This window comes from Strix uralensis, chromosome 7 (assembly GCF_047716275.1).
Source record: "Strix uralensis isolate ZFMK-TIS-50842 chromosome 7, bStrUra1, whole genome shotgun sequence".
Classification (NCBI taxonomy): Eukaryota; Metazoa; Chordata; class Aves; order Strigiformes; family Strigidae; genus Strix; species Strix uralensis.
This window is the reverse complement of record NC_133978.1, coordinates 38,853,299-38,878,738: the sequence shown is the minus strand read 5'-3', so window position 1 is coordinate 38,878,738 and position 25,440 is coordinate 38,853,299. Positions and strand designations below refer to the sequence as shown.

General features: G+C 40.1%; 1 protein-coding gene across 2 annotated transcripts; it reads right to left on the bottom strand.

The window, feature by feature from the left end:
* Positions 1-4,523: 4,523 nt before the first annotated feature.
* On the bottom strand, positions 4,524-24,892 carry ABRAXAS2 (abraxas 2, BRISC complex subunit). Of its 2 annotated transcripts, XM_074875499.1 has the most exons (10): positions 24,768-24,892; positions 23,585-23,675; positions 20,559-20,595; positions 17,912-17,978; positions 15,135-15,325; positions 14,448-14,567; positions 13,725-13,809; positions 12,557-12,601; positions 11,564-11,678; positions 4,524-6,753 (listed from the first exon to the last, which is right to left on the bottom strand). In XM_074875499.1, the coding sequence occupies exons 1-10, from the start codon at positions 24,837-24,839 to the stop codon at positions 6,287-6,289; spliced, it is 1,290 nt and encodes a 429-aa protein (XP_074731600.1). In that variant the 5' UTR covers positions 24,840-24,892; the 3' UTR covers positions 4,524-6,286. The 2 variants fall into 2 exon arrangements, with proteins under 2 accessions (XP_074731600.1, XP_074731601.1); XM_074875500.1 differs by lacking the exon at positions 12,557-12,601.
* Between the last annotated feature and the right edge of the window lie 548 nt (positions 24,893-25,440).

Sequence of the window (25,440 nt, the reverse complement as noted above, 5' to 3'; positions counted from 1 at the left end):
CAGAATCCTTTCTCCTCCACACCTACATAGTCTCACCTTCAGACTTTGGCAGCCTCTTCAAACTGATAGTGAGGGAGGAAAAAAATTAAATTACTTAAACTAGCCTTCCAGCCTACTCTAGATAGATCTCCCTGGTAGGTGAAGAAAGATCTCAAAATTATCCACCACTTGCTTAATGCACAGCATGCTTAGGGAAACACATTTGGGCTGGAAGCTTTCTGTCCAAAGCTAGTCAATTCGATCATCAAAATTGAATTTATATTCTATGAAGGAATCTTGCCTTTTGGTTAAAAGGCTATATAGCATCCAAGGGCCACAACAACCACACTCCAGGATACTAACCTGCCAAAATCCCATGGTAAAGGAGAATGGTGCTCATAGAAAACAAATCCACAGCTGTATTTGTTTGCCAGTTCATGGCCAGCACCGAGGCAAAGCTGTGCTTGGGATGCTCTTCATGGGAAGAACTTCTTAGGAAGATCTTCATACCTCCAAGTGTCACAGGTGGAGGATGCTCGTACTACCTTTCCCTGGTAGTAGACAGGAGTCTGGGAAGAGTCACTCTGGTGTCGGTTTGTCCAGCACCAGGAGAAATACCATGGCTGCCCAGGGGCAAGTCCAACAGCAACATCACCAGTCCCAATGCTTTTACCATCCCTTTACAGGGATTTTAACCAAAGAAATGTCCTAAAAAAGCCAAACCCAACTAGAGCTGACACCAAATATCAGTTATCTTCAGATCTGACAGATCTATGAAGCAATTGCTCAAGAGATAAATGTACATTTTCTCTAAGCAAGTGTTTGTGCTTCACATTGAGTATGAAGTGTCCAGAAAACCTCACAGTGATGTTCCACATGTTGGAGGAGTAAATTCGAACCTCTCTACAGGCGTAAGACAAAAACTAGCTGAAGAGCAAGCAGTGCCTTCGGTGCTGCCTTTCAACCAGGAACTCTTGCTGCTCAGAGTAGAAAGTTATTGCCACAGCATTTGAGTGATATAATTCTGTTTAACGAACTTTTTTCCAGGACTCTTGAATAAGAACATTTTAAGAAGGCTCCATTTCTGGCTAAAATTAGCTATTCCTTATTAGTACTACAGACCACCAATGATCTCTGCTCACAGCTTCGAGATAGCAGCTATAGCAGCCTCTCGCTCTTGAAAATGTGTTAGAAATCACAAACTGGCACAAAAAATTTCCTGGAACAAGCCCCGTGGTGGAAATAAGCCTTCTGAAGGGAAAACCCTTAGCAGTACTATTTTTCCTCCTTTGGAAAAAAAACATTTGCCTAAAGAAAAATGCTGAGCAGGAAAATAACTAGTAAAATATTTTTTAAAAATTGCTTATAGTGGAAGAATTTCAAAACACCTGTATGTTTCTTCTATTACTGACTTGTCTCTTGAGGATTTTTCCTTCCTAACACCTTCTCCAATAAAGCCAAAGGAAATAAATATATGGTTGACAAATCCACACAAGGGAAATGACCAACTATTCTCTTTGGTAACAGGTGAATACTGAGTGCCCTGATGCTGGCAGAGCCCCCCAGCACGCCTTGTGCACCACGAGGCCTCAGGAGAGCCCGAGAAAATTAATGAAAAACCCCACAGCGACCTGTGAGTGCCATAGAAGCAGCAGCTTTCCCAGTCTCAATGGCCCTGAGCTCCTTCTGCAGAGCTTGGCGGGCATCCTTTCCCTAATAAGCCTAGAAAAGGCAAGAAGGTATTTTCTTTTTGCTGGACAATACCCAGGGAAAAGACAAGGAGCTGCAAATTAACATCTTGTTTAAAGGTCAGAAAGAGGAAACATCAACTTTCCTAGATTTCCACTGGCATACAGCCTGCTGCAGGATTTAATCCTGACCCACCTGGATCTGGTATTAGGTGCCAAGAGATGATGATGGGATTCAGAGGCTTTGGATGTAATTAAGGTAAAATTACCATCAGATGTATAGGAAAGTGTAGAAGCTTAGCTTTAAAAAAAAGCCTATATTTTATCAGAACCCAACTGTACAAGAGTGGTGGAAGAGCTTGCAAATTTAGCAAGGCAGCTGTACACCCCCCGCTACGATGTGCTTGAAGTATCAAGATTAGCAGTCGCTCCTGTTATGAAGGTGCGAGGACAGTCCTTAGGTTGTTCTAGATCTAGGTAGGAAATGAAGGTCTTTGTTCAGGGCCTATAAAAAAGCAGTCACCTTAAAACACTGGCCTAAACTGGGAGAACTTAGGCATGAGCTGTACACCAAAGCAGGCTGCTGGGCCGGGCAAGACAGACACACCAATTGCTAATTTTTCGTAGGGAAGGGAGCAGAACGAACACGGCTCCGAAGCAGGAGCTGCCGAGGCTCCGGGGCTGAGCCACTGTTTCTTCTGGACTCTTACTGCCATTCTCAACTCCATAAAAACTGAGCATCCCAGCCTGGTTTTCTAATAACACCAAGACTTTTCACCTGTTCTAGCCCCTCTCTCTCATGAACAGTGATCAGCCCCCTCCATCCCCAATTTTGTTTGAAGCTGGTAAGAGACAGCCCTCTCTGCTTCCGCCAGCAGAAGTAACACAAGGCCTTCCCCGTGAGGAATCCACAGGCAGTTTTGTTCACAGCACAAGCAAATCTCCTTTTTTCTCCTATTACAACTTCCACTGAGATGCTGCTGTGCTATAGGCTATTTACAGGTAAGCAAGAGTGAAGAGTAAGAAAACAGAGGAGTCAACAATTCAGAGAAACATTCTTACACTTTGTTAGATGAGGTGTGAAACATGAAGCCAGCAAGTTTGCCCGAGTCTTTTGAAGGTGAAAAAGGCAAATTTGAGCAGTGTGATGTTAGGGTCACTGTTCTGACCACAGGCTAGGAAAAGGTGTCCAAGCATTTAGCAACTCACTAATGAAATTCTGATTAAGCTTCTTTTTCCTTCCTAAATCTCTAAGCTGTAGAAGCGAGCGGTATAAAGGTGTACGTACACACAGATTACACAGACAAGTACAAGCATGTACGATAGGGAAATGTGTATGTGAAACCACCGTAATTTTATAAATCAGGAGAAAGCCTGAGGAAGATTCTTCTCAGAGGAAGCCAGAGATCAACACCTTCCAAGCTGATCTACAGCAGCCATGGAAGAGCCAAGAAAAGCAAGTCTATTATTAAAAGACTTAAAATAAACCTTGCAGCACTGAAAAAAGCAATGTTACAGACCAACAAACCAAAAGGACAGACAAGTCCTGACCAAACACGAACCCTTTCACACAGCATGACCCACAGAAAGGGTAAGGAAAGCACCAACCAGCCCAGCAGACGTGTCCACAAGCAGAGCTTCACCTGCAAACAACAATTCCATGACCATGCACCCTCTACACCTAGAGGATTTCTCTCCCACAGTAATTATAAGCAGGATATGACAGAAGATGCTGCTGTCAATTGGATCTGATACAATACTGATTTCTTTAAATGCTGTCTACTGCTTTAACCAAAGTCATGGTATAATAATCAACCTGCGTAGTCATGAATATGCCAAAATTAAAGATGCTCACGCTTCCTGCTGCCAAGATGCACCGTTCCATAAGCAAATAGAGGACTTGGAGACTCCCATAGTGTCAATCCTGGCTAATTTCAGAAATATTTGGTGATGCTTTCTTTTGTAAGCATATGTGATAGTTCTAATTTATTAAGATTTTCCATATGGCACGTTCCTGTTCTTTTAGCTATAAACAATCAGGGGATAGCGATCAAAGTAAATTTGGAAATAAAGGAAACAGTCATTCTAGGTTTCTCACAACAATAAACCAGAAAATATTTCTTTGTAGCAGAAAAACTACAGGATTTTGAACTAAAAGGCAGGGATGGCAATTTTTGGTAGCTTTTCTTCAATGCTGCCTACCTGGTAGTGAGTGGACATTGCTACGGGTCTTGCTGCTGGGTTTCGGGCTCCTGAGAATCACCGAAAGAAACTCTTCAGGGGCCAGACATGGGAACCGGGTACTTCATGGGTATGAAGCTCTGCTTTTCTTTATGACTAAAGCTGCTCCCTATTGCCTTCAGAGGGATCACAACTCAACACCATTATTTTTAACAGGGCTGTAATGAAAAGAGCAAAATCCACTCACATGTATTTTTACCAGCATATTATCTGATTTTTTTTTTTAAAAACTCATCAAAACCACACCCTTTGTTCTTATGAGTAAGCAGTTACAGTAAATGAAAGCACCTGCACACAGGCACTGGCTAGAGGGCACAATTACATACTCGTTCCACCTCCAGTCACCCACATGTTCTGTGTAACACCAAGTAGAAGTTAAGACATCTTTTGGCATTAAAAGACTCCAGAACTCAAGGATCTTTGTATCAACACAATCATAAGAATGTGTGGCAGATAGGCTACACGCATGGATAGTGCTACCTCCTCCCCTGTCTGTTGGATATCCCCCCAAGTCCTACAGACAGACCAGCTTTAACAAATCAATTTTCAGCTGCATTTCCACATTCTGGTGAGTTATTTCACTGACATGCAACCTGACAAATATTAAAATATAAGTTACAGGATTAAATAAGATTTTATTGTCACATTTAACTGCTTTGTCAGAGATGTACATTTTGCAGGTTTCTGTGCGGAATAAAAATAAAAACGGTAGTTGCCATCTTGTCAATTCTGCTTTCGACAGAGACACATCTACAGCACCCGAAGCGCAGGTGCTTGCGGCCAGCCAGCGCCACCACCACAGCAAGTTCTCTGTTAAATGGATGGCAACGCTCGAGGACAAAATGCATCAAGTTAAGGCTAATGAGAATAATGTAAAACAGTTAAAACAGACCACTAGATGTTTAAAGGTGGAAACACTCAATAGAAGAGTGACAATTTTAACACCTCATTTTTTCCAAAGTCATTTTGCTTAATTTAGTACAGGTAAGGAGAGGCTAAGGAACAGACTTTTGCCTACATATACAACACATACTGAAATTTTAGTCTTTTGTAAATCCAATATATTTCAACTTTTAAGCAACTGCTTTGTTCTTCTGGGTGTAAACCTAGGAAGTGGTTATTCACACCTCAAAGTGATAAATGCTTAAGATAACCTCATCTTAAAACATGTATTTTCTCATTTACAGATCAGGGATAAAGTCCAATAATACAACTTCTTAGTGGCACAATTTCACATATTTTGGGCAACGTTAGTATACAAGCAGTATTTAAATAAAAATAAGTGCATCCAAACATGAAATTCTCTAAATATACCACACTTCATTTATCCCAAATGGCAATTTTCTGACAAGAGCTGTAATTCAAATTAAAATAATCATTTACACATTTCATCCAGAGGCAAAGAGGTAATAAACCCAGGGGACTCTCCAAACAATCTTCTCCTACCCTATCCCCTATTTATTACATAAAATAACTCATCTAGAAGCGTAAATCCAATATTCAGATGCAAATAAAATGCAAGAAGTAGTCTCTGATGCTTGTAATTTGCAGACTCCAAAGTCCAATCATGATGGAATTTACTACTTCTGTCAGTCATTTACTCCTGTATGTGCACTTTGTATTTATGCTAAAATAACAAATGAGACAATAAATGAGGCTAGTGTGGCATAAAGTCGTTGTAAACCCAGCAAAACCAGAATAATTCTATTTATGACATTCATTTGGATGATTTACCAGTCATCCCACCCCCCCACACCCTTTACAGAAAAAAAGGCAACCATCATTTTAAGTGATACACACATTCTGCTAGTAAAAAAAGTTGAAACAAACCCCTTCTCTGTTAAAAGAGCATGCCGACAGAAGGTAGACCACATCTGTTCCAATCAGGCTTCTCAGAATTATCAAAATTTCTTTGCTTGTAAAGGCCAATTTGGCTTACCGTAGAAAGCTATTTTGAAGGCGGCTGATATATTTATTCCCTTTCAAAAATTAAAATTCAAGGCATGATAGTGCAAGAGGTAAGTTTTGATTTGAGAACATTACTTGTAGACTAACTGTGCTTAGTTACTACATCCCAATTTACTGTCTTAAAGAAAATACGGCAACAAAAGCTAAAGATCTCTATAAATTTCATTTTGCCTAAATTTACCAGTACATCCATGAACCTCATCAGTATTAGTACAACTTGATTATCCTAATGATTCCATTATAAAACTTGCAAAATGTATCACAAGGTGAATAAACCATCTAGTGCAAGTCTTCTACATTTTGTGTGCACAGTAATCCTGTGTAGTTCATTTCCTCCAGGTTAAATCCCCAAAATCTCTCTGTAACAATTATGAAAAAAACAGTGTCATGTGGATTTATTTTCCCCCCTATCAAATCTGAGAAGATTGAGTGTTCCTGGAATCACCATCAGGATGTGTCGAAGGTCGTGAATCCCTTGTCTGTGAGTATTCACTGTCAGAAGACTCCGTAGGTTCAAGCAAATTTTCGTAATCACTGTCTTCTGATTCGTCAACATTGTCACCAACCGCTCTTTGGGAAGATGGCATGGATGCTCCATTACCAGAATATTTCAATCCTGCATTTGTGGAAACATAACTGGAAGAACCTACTGCTTGAGGTCGAGGCATAAAAACATTGCTTTCTAGCAGACCATGACCAACAGTACTTTCTTGATTGGTTGCATTGAAATCAGAATAGGGAGGGGGAGGATCAGAGACGTCTGAATCTTCAAGCGTGCAGCCTTCCACAGCAAATCCAGTGTAGGACATTCGTGGAACAAACATAGGTTCCAAGTTGTCTGTTGGCATTTGCCTGCTTAAAATTGCTTGCTGCATTCCTACAAAAGCAAAGAACATTGGTGTACTTAAGGCTTACTTGGCAACATGCTTTACATAGCCTAACTGTTACCTACCACACCCACCAAGCCCTTAGCTCTTCTCTCTTCCTTCTTTCTGGTGGTTGTTACTAGATGTTCATCCCTGGCACTGCTTGAATTCAAACTCCAGCACTGCATCTTTTCCTCTCAGTCTCCACTACTAATCTCTGGCAATTCTGATCTTCATATTGATGACGAAGACACTATCCCTAACCATCCTGTCAAACCTTGCTTATTGCTATATCCTACTCTGAGCTTGACAAAGAATATCTTCCCTAAATTTCACAGTGCATCCATGAAACTCAGCAGTATTAGCCCAACTTGATTATCCTAGTAATGCCATTTCAAACTAAAATGCATTAGAAAGCAAATAAAGTGCAAGCGTGCTACGTCTTTATGTGCAGAGTCATCCTGTACAGTTAATTTCCTCCAGTTTAAGTCCCCTAAAAACAGCTACAGAAGTTTCCATAACCTGTTGCTCTTTCACCTCATCTTCTCTCTGTATTTCTCTGTTCCTTCTCACATCAACAAGTAGCTATGCTAGGGCTCATCGTGTCTGCTCCTCTCCACCGACGTCCTCCTCAGTACCAAAAGCTTGACTCCCTTTTGATCAGAGCATCATCAGCTTCTACTGTTGATATTACACCTTAAAAACACACTTGCATGCTTTCTCTTACAATGCCCCTTGTGTTAGGGGACAACCTCATGAACACCACAGCAGTTACCTTGTCTTTTTCCCCTCAAATTATGATTTTAAAATCCTTCCCTCCCAATGTCTGCGATTAGCCTAAGGGGGTGCTGAGATCCCCATGTATCACACCCACCTTCTGCTAGCCAGAACATCTCTACTCCCATGGTATCTCATGTTTAGATTGCTAACTGGCTACCAGAGCAAGAACCATCTTCTGAACCCGTGTTTCTCTATCCCTAGCCCGCGATCCACAATCAGGGCTCTTGCACTAGTAAGGTACGTTGTTCACTGTACCTGGAAAAGTCAAACATGATCACTGAAATTGTTCCTTACGAAGAGCCACATGTAACAGGTAACGCCACCACTTCTGTGCTCTGACTTGTATTTAAGTAATCGTACAGTTAGACACTTGCTAGAAATAAATTTGTCCACTAAGGACAGGGTCTCTTTCCAATCCACATGGTCTTAACAATCAAAGTGAGACCAAAACCCACAGATCTGTCTTGTCTTTAAGGATTTCACAGCATCTCCATGTTTCATAACAAATAGATAGTAGCATAAGCACTACGAGGATTAAAAAATAATAGCTGAAGAACTGGTTAAAGAACAATTCAATGGTTAACAGTCACATTGGAAAGATGCATCAAGATGAAGCTTCCACAGCTCTGCACCGGAACTATACTCGCATTAACAACCTAAATGATGGAATTTAATCAGCGCATGCTTATTAAAGTTACAGATGGTACTATGCTAGTAATAGACACATGTATAACAGAGTATCAGAGCAGGAATTTGAAAGTGATCTTAAATGAGATGATTTGAAAAATAATTTAAGACTGACACGCACAGGAATAATGAACTGCACAAACTGCAAAATGCAATTACATCCTTCTGCAGGAAAGAAACACAGGTTTACTGTTGATTTATGTAAACTATAAATATCAACACACATTAAGTATGCTCAGCTGTTGAGAAACAGGTAAGTTATTTCAGTAAGTACTGTAATGGTTAAGACTACAACTACAATACTATATCTAGTTTTGAATGCCACAGTTCAAAATAAGGAAAAACTGGAGAAATTCTACAAAAAAAAAAAAAGGACTCGTTAGAGTTCTAGATATCATACCTAAGAGGAGAGACTGCAATAACTGGGATAATTAGAGAAGACTGAGAAAACAGTTTCAGTCTTCAAATATACATACAAGGCTGCTGTGGAAAGGTAAGCAGAAGACTGCTTAAATTAGAGTAGTATACGTTAGACACGAGGAAAAGCTTCCTTGCAGGAAGGTTTGTTAAGCACTGGGAGAGACTTACGTTTTCAACTGGTTTCTAACTGGTTATTAATCTCCAAATATCTGTCAGAATTGACACCGGTGCATGTAAAGCTGCCTTGCAGCTAGGTAATAGACAAAATGCTATCAGCTCTACTTACTGTAACACCATACTTCTGGAAAAAGCAAAAAAATCAGGGCGGAAGAGTTCCTTTAGTCAAGTCAATAAGATCTCTCTTCAGTAATAAAAAGAGCATATTCCCTCAGCGGCTACATAAGAGCACTCCATTTTTTGGTCCACAATATGAGAACTGCAGTGGGAGACCTCCTGGCATCTGGGAAGTGCACAGCACTCACTATACCCCAGAACATGCTGCTACGTGTACAAAATTATTTCAGTGATCCGGCACGTAAAGTCTCAACTGACTTTTATGCTGGAGTCTTAAAGTCATAACCTGTTAACCAAAAGCTTGTAAGAATAACAAGCTTTTACACAACACTACCACAGGAATTTGAATCAAATGCTCCCTTTTCCTCCAGCTCAGAGAATAATTAACTGGAACATTTAACTCACTAAAAACAAGGAAATTCTCCCGATATTGAGAAAGTGAGAGAACAGAAGGCCAGCTTCAGTATTTAGCTACTCACATCTAAAAATATTGCAGAGATACAAGCTGCATGTTTTCTTGTTTCAGCCCTCTCACATGATTATCTGCTCTGGCATAAATTTTCAGCCCAGCATTTGCATCTCACTGGTAGTATCTAGAGGCTAGCACTGACTGCTCTTCCTCCTCCTCCCCCATCTTTTGCCATATGGGCTGGGATCAGCTCCAGTCACACTAAATACCCATCTCTACTTCTCGCTAGCTCTCGTAGTAGCATTTCCCTGGCTGTTTCATCTACAGCCAAGCAGGAAACAGCCGTGACTCATGCCACTTCCATCTTTCAAATGGTCTGCGGCTGATGCTGGCTCTTTACGTTATCTTTGAGGTTCAGAGAAGGAAGAACCTGGGCTGACAGATCAAGCTTTGCTCTAAAATGTTCATGTGATAACAGTACCTTGCTGCCCAAGAAAATAAAAATATTCAGTCATAGCTGCAGAGGGGCCTATTGCAGAGTTTAGCATGTTAACCCATCTAAGCCATCTTTTTGTCTCAGACACAGCTTCAGATAACAAGACACACAAATAATAAAAACCTTCTTGTAGCTAAAATTACAAAATTTGGTTACTTGCTTATCGTTTCAAAACATAGGAAAAAGAAGTAGTGTTTGCTGAAATATGTAATTTGCTTATAAATCATTTTTTAAAAAAGTATTACTTTCCATTTGCCCAGTCTCTGATCCTACTCTCTACCTTCAGTCTTCTCTTACACTCACAAATTAAATTGGATCAGCAGTATCTCCTTGGAAAGGCTCAGGCTCTTCACAAAAACCTCTCTACTGCTAAGCAAAAGTCTCCTGAAACCACATGCAATTTTGAAGAAGGAGGGACAGTGTGGCAACCAGCCAAGTATGCTCACACAACAGGTCTCACCGATTCAGAAAATTATGGAGCAGCAAAAAATAGATGAACACACACCTGTTACTGGCTTCCCCTACCAGTCCTAAATACATACTATGGACACTTGTACTATTAATACAGAATGCAGAACCAACCCTAATAAAAACATGGATTTTTAATAGGACTTATTTGCACCATGGAAACTTAAACCCCACCAGCTCAATATAGGTCTTCAAAACACGGCAGAAGTAATTTCTGCATTCACAGCTTCACTAGAAAGAGAAGACCATTATGCTTGTGTTGCCTTGAATAAATCAAAGGATTACCTGATTCAGCTTCCCCCCAGATTAATCCCCCTAAGAGACTGCAAGAAGGACAGTATTTCAGTAGCTTCATGGAATTAAAACTAATACAGATTGAAATTCATACCAGTGATGATATGGTACTTGAAATAGGTAGGCAAATTCCAACAATATTCTGCATTTAAATAATTTCTTCCACTTTCTAGCAGGCACTCCTGAAGATAGGTATGACCTCAAAAATGGACTTTCGGAAAGATTTAGTTTGACACTGAAAAGTGGTATTTCAATGCTAATCATATTCACCACCAAGTCAGCAAATAATACAAAAAATGTTGACTAAACTAGGATTCAGTAACTATGAAGTGGGAGAGGGAGAAGGAAAAAATGTAGATGGTCTCCTCTAAATGAGTGGTGAAAAACCTTGTGCATCCACCAAAAGCTACAAGGTCAAAAATCATCTAGACAACACTGCAGATGATCTATGCCAATGTTCATCACCTAAGCACTCATTTTCCTTCAGCCAGTTTGTCACCAAACTGAACTCTAACTCAATTGGTGCTGGGCTTGTATTTGGAAATAGGGTTGGGCAGTGGGAAAGGGAATAAAGATTTCAAAAAAACCATTGACAGCTACTGGCCTGTACCCCGTTTCTGTGTAATACTTCAAGAGGAATCTCTCCACTGTTTAGATTTGCTTTTTCCATTCCTGGCTTTGCTCCACTTTTCCTTTTCTACAGCTGATCTTTTCCAGTGTTATTTCCAGAACTGACTTCCTTGTTCTTTCTCTACAGCTTCGTCTCTCTCCTGTGTTTTAAGTTTGCTAATGCTGGATGACTCCTACAGAAATATCTGCAGTACACATACTTTCACAGGTATCGTTCAACGTAATCCCACCACATACCCTTCCCAATGTTGTTTTTTTTCTTTTGCTATGAGCTATCAAGAATAAAACTCAAAGTAATTCCTTACAGCATCTGCTTCTGAAACAAAAAAAAAAGGCAACTTACTTATTTCTTGTTCTTTTTCATTTTTCTTTTGTGCGATTTGCCTTTTCAACTTGTTTACATCAGCTTGAAAAGATTCAACAACACGTTCACTTTTTTCTACATCTATACATACTGCCTAGGAGAAAAACATAAGATACACTAAGATTTTGCAAAAATATATGAAGGACTTTCATGACAACATTAATAAAGCCAATACCAGACAAGAAGCCATTAAAAGCACAAAACTAAGAGCAGGAGTTAACTGTATCAGAGCATAATATTCTACTTGAAGATCATTTTCTTTACTGGCTGTTGCCAATTCTCAGCTGCTGCATGATAGGAAAAGCATTCCCACATAACACATCATTACAGGAAGATTTGTAATAAAATCCAAAATTAGTTCTTCCTACTTGGAAAAGACATTTTTTCCTAAATACACTGTTGTTAGCACAAAATGATACTATAGTAGAATGATTTTAAAGTGTAGCATGAAGGTGCATACTTTTTGTACTAGACCAAATTCAAACAGGGCTATGAAACAGCTGACTCGAGACAACTGTCCTGAGCTGATCTCCTAACTGATACCTCTATTAAATAAACAAGACCCATGGATTTTTTCAACAAGATTTCCCTATACTGGTTAGGAAACGAATGTGAAATTTTCATCGATAGATCTCAGTTTAAAAACCAGTTCCGAATAATATTGATTTCTTTTTTGATCTAAACATGTTATACTGGATATTGTTTACTTCAAAAATTAAGTATTAGCCATTATCATTAAACATGATCAGTTTTGAAGAGTACACAACTCTAAAAGCACTGATGAGTCTTAATCAGTAAGTCACTAGCCATTTACTGTTTCTTCTCTAAAAGGTTACTGTTAGTGATCTTACAGAGTTGAAAAAACATTAACTATGCTTACAGTTCTATATTTATTTTTTAGAAGTCGATAAAGTTTAAACCCTCCCAACTAACTGGTGAATAATGCAAATACATATGCATCAGCTGCTTTACCATGTAACTTATTTCCAGTCCTGTAACATTCTCTGTGAAAGTCACCTTAAAGATAAAAGTTCCTCAGGTTAGATAACACCTAAGTTACTTTTAGGCTCTGTAAACAACGTACAGCAGCACGATTTACACGGTGAAATATAACCAAGTCATAGTTTTAACAGGTAGGAAGACAACTCCCCGATGATGCTACATTTTCCATTTTTCTAGACACTAATTCGAACGACAGCAAGAGCACAAAGGGATATATGCGCTCTTGGCAAAAACAGTGTTACAGAATAATACCATTAGCTAATGGGGTAGACCTCTGAAAACAAATGTTCATGTCTCCTGAAGCCAGCAAGAAAGCTGTCTGCCTTCTCGTTGGAAGTTACCCACCTTAGAAGGCAGGTTGGAAACAAGCAGCTTCCACCAAGAAATAGTTCTCCTGCACAAGAAGGGGCAGGGGGTGGCTGGAGCCAGCACTGCCTTGTTCTCTGCTCTACGTGCCAACCAGCAACGCTAAGCTGGAGCATAGACAACAAATCCCTCTGGGGCAGATGTAAGGGGAAAGCCTGGCAATAAGTTGGGACTACAGCACAATTAGCAGATGTGTGTGCTCCTGAAGCAGCACAGCTAGGCTGCTCTTCACACAGGACAAGCTGTGAATTGACAAGCTTACATTTAGTAGATTTGACACTCAAGGCACTTTCAGATGCTTTGCTGCATTTGGAGCAGGATTCACTCATGCTCTACACAAAACATTCACAAGTTTTAACTAACAGATGGAGCTCTTTGCTGCATGCTACATACCAAGAGCCAGTAGTCATTTTTAAACTCACACAGGCAAGCCTTTAAACTTGTGCAAATCTCTACAGCCTTCAGCAAGGCTTTCCTTCAACACGTACTCTTAAAAATAGCTAACGTCTCCCAGAAATCACTAAGCATTAAATCATTCTCACTTGCAAAAGAGAAAGAATTGATGGTATTTGCATCAACCACTTTTACAGCATTCACTGCAAATGCACACATTAAATTAATAATGAAATGTGTCAGTTTCTAAGTCAGACTTATTTTCCTACAGTTCATGATAAATTGTTTATGAGCTCGAAAAATCTCCATCTCCTCCACTCCTGATTTAACCAAAGGATGAAAGATGCCAATACTGACCAATATTAAGTAAGGAAATTACCTGTACTTTTTCCTGAAGTGCATTATAAACCTGATATATAGCCCTGATGTCCTTCATCACTCCGTCTTTGTCAAAAAAATCAGTACTAAAAAAAAGCAGAAATCATTAGTTAAAAATGACAACACAAGTAGCTCATGCTGTCTTTGAACTGCTATTAAGCAGTCTATCACTATGCTTCTAAAATGTATTTTATATTGCTAAAAACATACCATACTCTCAAGAACCAAAATTTGGACAGCAGCATATTCAATACCAAAATTCCTTCTGGAACAATAAAGTCCCATTTGAATGAGATTAAACTTGTGCAGCAATCTTTACGCTTGTATAATTTCATTGTTAACAGTCAGAAGAGTTACTCTGCATTTACAGCATTTAATTAAAATTATTTAAGAAAAACAACACTTCCAAGTCAGAGTTCAAGTTTTCAACCAAGCTTGCACAGAGAATCCCTTGAGGGGGGTGGAAATCAAGTAAGAACTTCCAGCCAGAAGGCCCACAGCACCAACTGGCCATACCAACTCTGCTTTTCTGATTAGTGCACCGAGTCCCCTTTGTTCTTCTGAAAGATTCAATTCTAAGCAGGAAAAAAGCACACTAAAAACTGATCATTCTCCTCTAGAACTAGTTTTTTCCTACTTGAAATGCTTATTTGCAGTATTCCTTGGAAGCTATAGAACAGAGATCTTGATGACTATACTTCATCTGCAAAGGAAAAATCCTTACCCGTGTTCCTTAATAACTTTGGCATAATTCTGAGAAGTATTTGGCACTGAAGAAACTTTGTATTCCTGTTGACTAGTGTTGCCTAGATTAGGAATAGTAAGTGACACCCTTTGATTATACCTGCAGAGAAAGGTTAGAAAGACTTATTTCATATTCAAAAGATTATGTACAATAGCCCTAATATTACCCCATCTCTGATGATCAGAACTCATCTAATTTTAAAGCTTCTGCATTAGGTTTATTATAAAAGCTTTTACATATTAGAAATTGGGTTCAAAATAAACGCATGATCAAAAACTCCCTTAAGATGGACCTACCTCTGTACCTCTTAGAACCTTTCAATTGTTCATTCAAGCTACCACAGATACAAGAAGGGTGAAGCTACATTCAGGCCTATTATAAGAAACATGGTACTGACATCTGATTTCTCTTTAAAGATTTTTTTTGTTGTCTGGAGATTTAAAGACTGAAAAGAACATTTGCTCCTCCCAATACTTTAATTTATAAATTACTTGCACAGAAAAAAAAAGCTGTCATCACTAACGATCATACACCAAGACACTTGACAAACACAAAGCTTTCTTTACATGTAAACTGCACAAACTTCAAAATAGTTTAGAGTATAAAGAAAAGCAGTAAGGAGCAGGACAAAAAATGAGGATTGGTCCATATAGAGAGATTGCTTACCTTCGGTTTGGTCTAAAAAGCACATATTCTAAAGCATGTGTTGAGTTATTTGCAGTGGAAATGAAGCTGAAGAGAAGGAAGACAAGATCAGGCACTCCAAGAATGTGTGTCAGCTGTTTATGAATGATGTGCTCTCTGTAAGACATTTGCTGCTGAGTGTTTCTCCTAAATCGGTACCATCCAATAACATTCTGTAATCAAAGTACATCAGAAAAAACCCAAAGTATTAACAGAGCTACAGATTTACCTTCTGATAATAAAGTTACTAAATCTGTGGTATCACATGAGTTAGCCAATAGCTTTATTACAACAAAATCAGACTGAATTACTAGAGGCTTGCATCTATTAAATTACCCCAAACAAGTGCCATCCTGTTACAGCACAGCATCAATTGCTTAACCTTACTGTGCTCCAAACACCTGTGTGTCCTCAGTGGCATTCAAGATCCCACTTCCAATATACTTCAGTTGTTTAATTTTAGCAACAAACCTTGGAACATCTTCAAATGATTAGATTTGAGCTGTTTTCAAACACAGTAGATGTGGGTTTTCTTAAGCCTAAATATTTCAACTGCCTATTCACTTGTATTGATTTGTAAGACATTTCCGGGGCTTCACAAACACATTTGCAAATTCATGTCTGTTCATGAGACATATGGGATTAATCTGCTGTGTACAACAAGAAAATTATCTCATTGTGTATTGAATTGTGAAAGATTCGTATGCACATCAGATAAGACCCATTCTAATTCAATGATTATTTTGAATACAACATGCATTAAACTCCTTTATTTCATGTAAACTAACATTTAATTTAAGAGATTAATGGAAAAGGACACATCATTAACAATTTGCTTTAGGAAGAGTCCCAGGAATAGGCACTATCATGCAGTGATGCATTAAGGCTGCATGAATACATTCAGTGGAATAGAGCAGATTCTACTTATTAAACAATATGAGTCCTGTGTTAGACAAAAAAGTGGAAGTATTGGTTTTAACTTTTTGTACTAAATCTGCACAATTACTTAGTCTGAATGCAATAAAATGTGCTTAGTTTGCTAACAGAAAAGACTACAAGACTCTCTTGGTTCCTGGACAGGAGTATTTTTTTTTTCCTTTTTTGATATTATGATAATTACGGTCATTAAATCTGTGGTACCTCAGTCACTTGCAAGTCTTAATTTCTCCAGTTTTGCCTATTTCCCACCACAAATAATGCATCTTGCCAGAGTCTCCCTGCAAGGTTGGTCCTAACAAAACAAAATTCAACTGAAAACTAGTGGGAGACAAACATTTTTAATTATGTTTTTTGCCTTGTCTCCTGAAGGGGAATTTAATATGCCCTGTAGTGTTCTAGAGTAGAGTTATGGGGTTACAGAATTCAGGATCTGAGACTGGAAACTCACTCCATCAGCATAAAGACACACATGTCTGTATGTATAAATATACAGACAAAACACCTATGTACTCAGCATAAATATGTTAGTATACATAAAGGAGTTTATTTTGAGAGCATTTGCTGGAAGAAACAGACAAAAAAAAAAGCATTACAAACATCAGTGTTGCATAAGGTGCATGGATTTAGGATTTGCTACCCTAAAGATCCCTCCTCAGTGTACAAGCCTTGTCTGTAAGCAGAAGCCCACAGCTCAGGTGGGTAAGGTGACATGAAAGTAAAGACTGCAAATTGGCAATTGAGCAACTGCCATCACACACTTTGCATGATGATGATCAATTCACACAGTAGCCATTTTTACTCAGAGTAGCCCAAGTTACACTCAAGTTGCCCATGGAGGACAGAAATCCCCAAAACTCCAGAGGCTGTGCCCTGACAGTTGGCTCTGCTACTGGTGAAATGCAGCCAGCAGTGCCACACGCAGCTGAAGTGACATTGGTTTGCTGCTGCTTTGTAAAAGTCAAAACAAGAAAAGAGGTCTTGTTTTAACCCCTACGTTGTATCAGCTCTGGCACTAACCAGACCTTGCAAGCCAAATTCATGGACTAGTGATGCTTTCCTGCTAGGTCTAATGAGGTCCATGGTTGCCACAAATTGAACCATGCAAGCCAGTCATTCGTCTTTTTGCCAGAGAAAGCCAACTGGTGGATTCCCTTCGCTACAATAGGAACCACACCTTCAGCTCTGCTCTTCAATGTATTAGTTCATGAGAACTTCTGATTCAATTACTTGATAATTAGAAAGACAGTGCACAAGTATGGAATGAGATGAAAAAAAGGTTTGACTCCTCTCAAAAAAACTACTAAAATTTAATCTTAATAGTAGTTGCGCTACTAACAACGTATGCGTGACAAAGCTAGGACAACACATCTGACATAACCGATAGAACCATTTTTCCAGTTTAAAACAGTGCAAAAATTCAATTACAAGGCTGTATCATTACAACTCTTTCACATGAACTCTTTAGAGCAGATTTACAGATCAGCTACATTTTTGTTGGTTGCAGCAGCGGAGTACGCGATCATGATGCTACATGTTTAGCTCAGAAATTTGAGTGGGTTAATACCAGCCCTTCACTTTTTGAGACCGAAACTTAAATCCTTTGCATTTCTTCAGGGAATTTAGACATTGTCCCCAATTTAACCTAAGTACCATAAATCCACCAACTTCTGTACAGGATAAGCCTTGGGTCAAAGCAAAACATCAGATTTGTGAACCAAAATATTTCTTCTAATTAACTACCTTCGTTTGTTTTCCAAAACCAGTCTTTCTAATTATAGCCTCTAATGACTAGAACAGGAGGAAAAGATAGAAAAACTTACTTTTCTTCGGTCTTTAAGAATCCTGTCCAAACTCTCCTCATTAACCTTGCCTGCATAGTCATAAAAGCTTGAACCAAAAAGGAAGAGAGAAAGGTAGGTACACAGTTTACACACACACATTATACATAAAAAATTCATACTTTGAGTGTTCTCCAAATAGATGGCACTCTATACATTTCAAAGCAACTTCTACAGTTTTACCTTTATCAACATAGGTCAGTATTCACACCACCTACTTAGATATCTGTGTCAGGTGCCATATAGAGCGCAGGGGTTTGACTGCACACCTAGCAGACAGAGCCAGTTGCTTATGGAGGAAGGTGCAGAGCATTTAAATTAGATGTGTGAGACTAGCTGGTGTGAAAATTCTAACCAGTTTTAAACCACTAGTAATGAAATACAAGATGCCTGTAATTATTAGTTTTAAAATGCTTTCATTGTGCACCTTAGTTTGCTGCCTAGTATTTCACTGGCAGCCCCTACAACAAGGGGTATGTAAATAAATGGACTGTGTAATTTTATTTTGACCAGCATTTGTAAAACCCTGCTTTGATAATAAGAGGCCTAGAAGAAAGAAGAAAGGAAAGCAGGGCCATTTTACATGCAACTACAAATCAATTTCTTGAGCTCCAGTCCTGCAATTAGACTCACATGACTGGACCCTTGAAGCCAAAACAGTTATATTGAGGTCAGCAAGAATCCAAAGTATCACAGTCCTTCCACATGGCTCTACTTACAGAACAGAGGCCCGAACCCTGACGTGTTGTTATTTTGAGGACACGACAGATTTAAGAATTTATACATCTATCTACACAGATAGATATTTAAAAATTTATAAAGCTGTCTACACAGACAGGTTTATAAATTCAAGTAGATCACACTTCATGATAAAAGGTAAAACATTTGAAAATAGATTCCTCCTTGACTTACCTGCCAAGTCCTTAGTCTCTTTCAAGAGCTGATATCACTAACACCTAAAGCAGTGCAGGAAAACACTCTGTTTTAGAGGTCTATGATCTCAACTCTTGTGTGTAGGGGTAAAAAAAAACAAAACAGAAAATCCTGAGCTCAGTACTTGGCTGGTAAATAAGGGTGGAAATAAAATTTGTTTTAAGAGGCAATTTATTGTGACTATTAAGACTACAACTAATTACTAATTTGAGATACTACATAATATTTGCATAATCTTTACAATTTGTGTTCACAATATTTTCACATTCTTGTAAATAGCAGATATCCAATTCTTTCTCTTTCTATGGTTTATAATAATTTTCTTATGGGATGAGCAACTAGTATTAACAAAACACCTTCATTTGAAAACTGCAGACAGAGAAATCAGTCCTTTTAAAATCTTTGCTTCTTATTCAGCTCCCACGTGTTGGTAAAAGCACAGGAACCAGGCCTGTTATACTCAACATCAGCAGGGCCAGCTTACAAGAGTACTGAGCAGATGAGCAATAGGCCTCCTCAGACTGGCTGCCCTGAAGTCAAAAGGATAAGGTAGAATGCCCCCAAAATCAGCATCCGCTGCAGCTAACGGAACAGAGAAACCAACAGCACGCTCTGGTACTGATAAAAGCTATATGAGCTGTGAGAGTTTTCCCCTGTGCTCTGAAGTAAATAAATTCATCAGTTTTCTTGTGCAGAAAGCATGCAGAGAAGTACAGACTTCTTCCCCTTCCTCCAGCAGCTCAGTTACTAACAATCAATTTCTTGACTGGGGAGCAGCAGTAAACATGATCGGTTTTGATATGCGCTGCACAAAGCATCGCTGGGAACCAGAGAGAGTCTACTAGACACTGGGATGTTATCTTCATGTGTAGAGTCTCTAGCATTTAAATCACTTGGTTAAGAGTACCCTCTCTGTAATTATCAGATAGCAAGTGAGAGACTGCAGCTCTTGTCTCCAACGTACCCCATGTCAATCATAATATCTGAGGTACTGTGTCTTCTTAATTGACTGGAAATCTCTACATAAAGAGGAGATTAATTGGGAATTCCTTCTAAAAAGAATTTTTAGAGAGCAATTTAGAAGCCATCACTGTATAACAAGTGAAGACAATAGAGAAAAGCTACACGTAGATGGAGGCTGCTAAATAGAATATATTAGACCTATATTTAATTTAAGTTTTGGAGTACAGGAGATCAGAAGGCAAAAATAACTAGTAAGCTGAAAGTTTCAGAATAATTAGTTAGTGCGAGTGAGTACAACTAACTACAAACCAACTTGTTAACCCAGCAAGTTACTAAGGTTAGGGCACACAAGGTGTTCTGTGACCCACCAGGCCCAAGCAGAGCTGACCTAAGAACACAATAATTTAAACTAGTTTTGACATTCATCCTAATTATCAGAGTGATATGATTTGATCTGACTGCTATCCTACCTCCACTAACTACCTGAGGTGGAAATTCAAAAATATAGATAAATAAGCCTGTACCTTGGCACCCTTTCTACCCTAGGGTAAGGGCTACTAAAACTGTAAACTCATTCTCATAGTTGGTGCCATCTATGTGCACTTCTGTATTATCACAAGATGAGCAAACAATGCCAGCACTGGTAGGTACATTTGAAATACTAATATATTTCAGTGAGCTACCTATTTTTACATTCTGCAGCCAACACAGGAAGACAACAGAAAATGCTTACCTAAAGAGTTTTGAACAAGGCTCATGGTTATGGATTTCTGCAACAACAAACAAACAAACAGAGACATATGTCCAACTGCTCAAGGTAAAGAGAAATTACAGTGGCATATCTTGCATGAACTTTCCACATCACAGCTACTGAGCAAATAAACATTTGTGTCAGACCACACACCGCCCTTAATGTCTCAACACTTGATGACACAGCACCATACTTGGAAAATCGGCTTCTCTAATCTGCCATTTTACAGAGGAAAATCTATTAACAAGAAGCAAGACATACACTGGCTCAGATACACACTTTTGGGACTATTTTATAGTTGTAACCTCCTCAAAGGCACTTATAATTTTTTTTCATTTTGATAAACCTTTCTACAACAGTTTACTTGCATTCATACACACTCTTTATTACTGCAGCAATGAATTAAAAAAAAGGGGATGGGGAAGTGAATCACTGAAATGCTATACATTGGAGTATTTAAAAAGGCAAGGCAAATAGAACCTACGATGAGAAAAGGGGTTGAATGCCACTCCAAAAGAGTTAGCTGCAGTTAATGATTTTGTTATATGAAGTATTAAAAAGTTGAAGAGGTTGTAATAAATGCTACGATGCTTATTTAAGCAGCAAAGGTTATAACATGTCAGTAATCCCAGAGAAGAGTGAAAAAAGAGCAAAAATCCAATCCATGTTATCTCTAACACCAAGCATGACTGACTTTTTTATGGTGTTTAGTACTTTAAAGGTCTCTGCTCCGACTTTTTATCAAATACAGCTTATCATTTATTCATATTATTATACCTTGATCACATAACTTTTGTCTGAAACTGTATTTGCTCAGACTGAATAGCACTTCTGTGGCAATAATATTTCAAGCTCCTGTATCAGAACCCCACCGGAGGGTTTAGCAACAACTTTGTTTAGACTCTTCCTTCCTGGAGGGTGACTCACCACCTGCTGTTCTGAAAGCCACAGGCTGCTCATGATTGCCATCTCAGCAGAGTCAGAATCAGATCACAATTCCCAAGAACAACAGACTACACACATTAGCATCTCAGCATATTTAGCCACTATCAAAACAAGGCCCTGAACATCCACAGCAGCCGTACTGCCTGAAATTGGTCATTTTCACTGGCAAGAACTCCTCATGATGCTGCTGTTAAGTTACTGAGTTTATTTGGAATTGTTTAAAAGTGTATCAACCCCCTGTTTTCACACTGGCATACAGGATTCTGTGGAAACGAGCCACTACACAAAGCCAGTGAGTGTAATTATTCCAGCTTAGACCAACGCTTTCCAGCAAATATATTGACTACAATGGCTGAGAATACATACTTGAGTCTCGGGTTGTTATGTTGCTACACAGACCTTGTCTTTTGAAAAACAGGAAGCAACAAGCCTACTGCTCAGAACACATGAAGCAGCCATTATTCTAAATTTTTTACACAGTGCCTTCTTTTTATATATATATATATATAGTACCTACACTATATATACACACACATATACTCAAACACCATCACTAAGCTTTGAGACAGCAGACACATATGAATGTTAAATTCATCTGTGACAACAGTGCCACAAAACTGTCAATGTCAGTTCATGAGTTGAACTGGGAGATCAAGAGTTAATGTCGATGAATAAATATTGAAGTAAAAATTTGGTAAACAAAAATATCCAGAAGATCTCCAGGGGCACGTAATTTCCCTTTTCAGAAAATAACTGTCACCAAGAATGTGACAAAAGAGTTATCTAAAAAGGGAATAATTTTTAACACCACAAACACTTGGTTTATGAAACCACGCCGAGACTGCAGTTGGTGACATTACTGTATTACACTGTCAACAATAACTAAGATCAGTTACCACTGAATAGTAATGTCTAGTTTTCTCTGAACAGACACAGCTATCAGCTGCCTGCCTTTATACAATACTTTGGTAGTGATCATATACACACACAAAAAATCCTATGCCTTTATTTTTTGTAATTTAGCTCAATTAATTACAATTAATTGACACTTCACACAGTCAATTTATCACCCATGTTTCCTTAGGAATAACCAGGACAGGAAACTACTTCATCTTATGGATTCTTGTCTACACAACCAACACACTACTTCAAGGCAGCAAGTATCCTGAGACATAACACAGTACACACTTTTGCAGGTCCTTAGTTCTGTATCAGGATAACATTTGGGAGTCAAATCGCAAGATGTTTGCGTGTATTAGCTAAGCTTTATGCAGACTCTGCTATGTCATCTGAAATCAGATCCACAAAGCCAGGTACGTACACATTCAGGTTTTTAAAGAGGGTTTAGATGCATTTTAACATCAGGTTACATATATGTAAACAAAAAAAGGCATTTTCTTTCAGAGGTTTCCTATTTTCTATAAACCATAGAGCTTAAAACATGCAACAGCTTCTCACTTGTGTATAAAAATATCTACTTCAACCAACAACACTTAACAGCAAGATCTTAGATCTCCTTTCACTTTTCACAACAACAACAAATCAGCTGTACAGTCTTTGTGCTTATCAATCAAGTAAATTGTTTCACAAACGCTCCTTGGGAAACCTTGCTGTGACAGTTTATGATGTCATCAACTACCAGCCATCCATCCAAACCCTCTACTGGAAATTTGCCCCCTTTCAGTATTAGTAAATCAAGCAACACATTTATTTTATTTTAGGCACATGCTTGCATTTAGGCAACCATATCAAGCTGGAAACTCCCTGCAGGACCAAAAGCCAAATAAATAATATCTCCATCATGAAATGCAGATAAATGTCTTCAGAGAACAATCTTTTCTCACAAAAGGAGATGCATAAAAACCCCGTATCTAGCAAAGGATTGTTTCCTTTACTCACATCTCAACCACAAACACACAAATACTATAAAAAATGCGATTCTGAAAGACTGGAACACCTTGTGCTGGTCTCACAAGTGAGGTAATTCTTACTGAATTGTTGCACTGAAAATTGGAAGACTGAGCAGTACTTCTTTCAGAATTTCTCAAAGTTCTATTACTTACCAATCACTTGTAGAAATTCAGTGTTGCTGATCTGTGAATCACTAATGCTAAAGGTCTCTTCTTGTCTCACCTCTCCCAGCAGAAATCCCTCCTACAATTTTAAAGGAAAAAAGAAAGACTAAAAATAGAAAAAAACACTATATAGTCACTTACTGTAACTTTCTTAGATTAAAGTGAAGAATTAAAACAAAGATTTAGTTTGAAATACATATCTGAGCTGCAGTAAGTCCTTAAGTTTACTGAGATCAATTTTCTGATTTACCAACACCCTTTCACAACACAATAGGAACAGGTTGTCTGAAAGTGATATTCTACCAAAAGCTTTTGCAGGTAACACAAAATTTATACAAGGCAAACACAGATTATGTGAAGGAGTGCTCTGCCTCCAGTCCCAGCTACACAGGCAGATGGTGGATGAGGAGGAGGCCTGTTCTACCAAAGTAACGGAAAGTGGAGTTTACATCTGCAGAGGTTTACTCATTTACATATGAAGATCGGGCTGGACCTTGAACAACACCAAGGATCATAAAACTCAGAAGGTAACTTAAAGTCATCTTTTGTTGTCCATCCCTGCCCAAAATGAGGAAGGAAAATAAGCAGAACCTGGTGCTTTTAGCACAAGCACGGAAACGGTGATGCATCGTTTCCTGGTGCAGAGATACTGGAGCAGGCCCAGACCAGAAGTTTGTCAACAAAACGGAGGGGCTGAGAAACACCCCCGGTTCTGCACCGTAACCGGGGTTCGTTACCGGTGCTGGAAAGCCAACGCTACTGCAACCTGCACCCGCACTCCCGCAGATTTTAAACACGCGTTTTCTACCTCCAACCGATTCCCTGCGTGGCGGGGTGCGGCCCCTGGCGCCCCACACCCGGCCCTGCGATGCCCCAGAAGCGCAGGGCGGCCGACGGCCCCGCCAGCAGCGAGACCCAGCGACTCTGCCAGCCACCCCCTCCCAAGCCGGGACCGGGCGACGGCCCAGCGGCCCCCGCAACCACCTCTACCGGCGAGGGGCACCTCAGTGTCGCCGGCAGCAGCCGAGCGGGGCCGTTACCCCCCGGCCGGGGCCCAGCCGGCGGTGGCCCGGCCCGGCCGCCGCTCGGGGAGGGAGGCGAGCCCCAGAGCGCAAGAGACACCCCGCCGCACCGGGGGGAGGAGGCGGCGGCAGCGGCCCCGGACACCTACGTGGTCGGCGCTGCTGTTGGCGCTGTAGTAGCAGACGGAACTGAACGTGTAGCCCGAGATGGAAGCCGCCATGATGGAGACCACCGCCGCCGCCGAGCCCACAAGCCACAGCGCGGCTCGAGGCCACGCCCACTTCCGGGAGCGGCGCGGGGGCTGCTGGGAAGTGTATGCGGGTGGGGGGTGGGTATGGCCGCCGTCCCGGGCCGGCTGTTGGGGGTCGGGGTCCGGCTCCGTGCCCCGGGAGCGAGCTGGGCGGCTTGGGTAGGGCGCTGCGGCCTCCTGCAGGGCCGGAGCGGGGGGGCAGCCGGCTGGGAGCCCGTCACCCGAGGCTGGGGCCTAGCCTGGGCTTGCGGTGGGATGCGCACCCAGCGCGGGCGGGCCTGCGGGTGCTACCGGGAGGGTGTGGGCAGAGGAGTGAGCGTCTCCGAGCGACGAGTCCGTGCAAAACCGGTGAAATTACACGAGGCAGTTGGGTATTTTGTGCAGATTTTGAAGGACTGGGCGAGAAGTTGTGCCGAGCACACTCCCACACGGAGCAGTACAGGAGCTGACTGAGGGGCAGTGCCGTTTGTCTCCTATTTATCGGATTTTTCAGTTTAGTCACTCCACCACGGGATGTTTTACGCTTGCTAAGCCCCCAGGATTCCTCTATCCTCCTTTTGCTTCGCGAAGG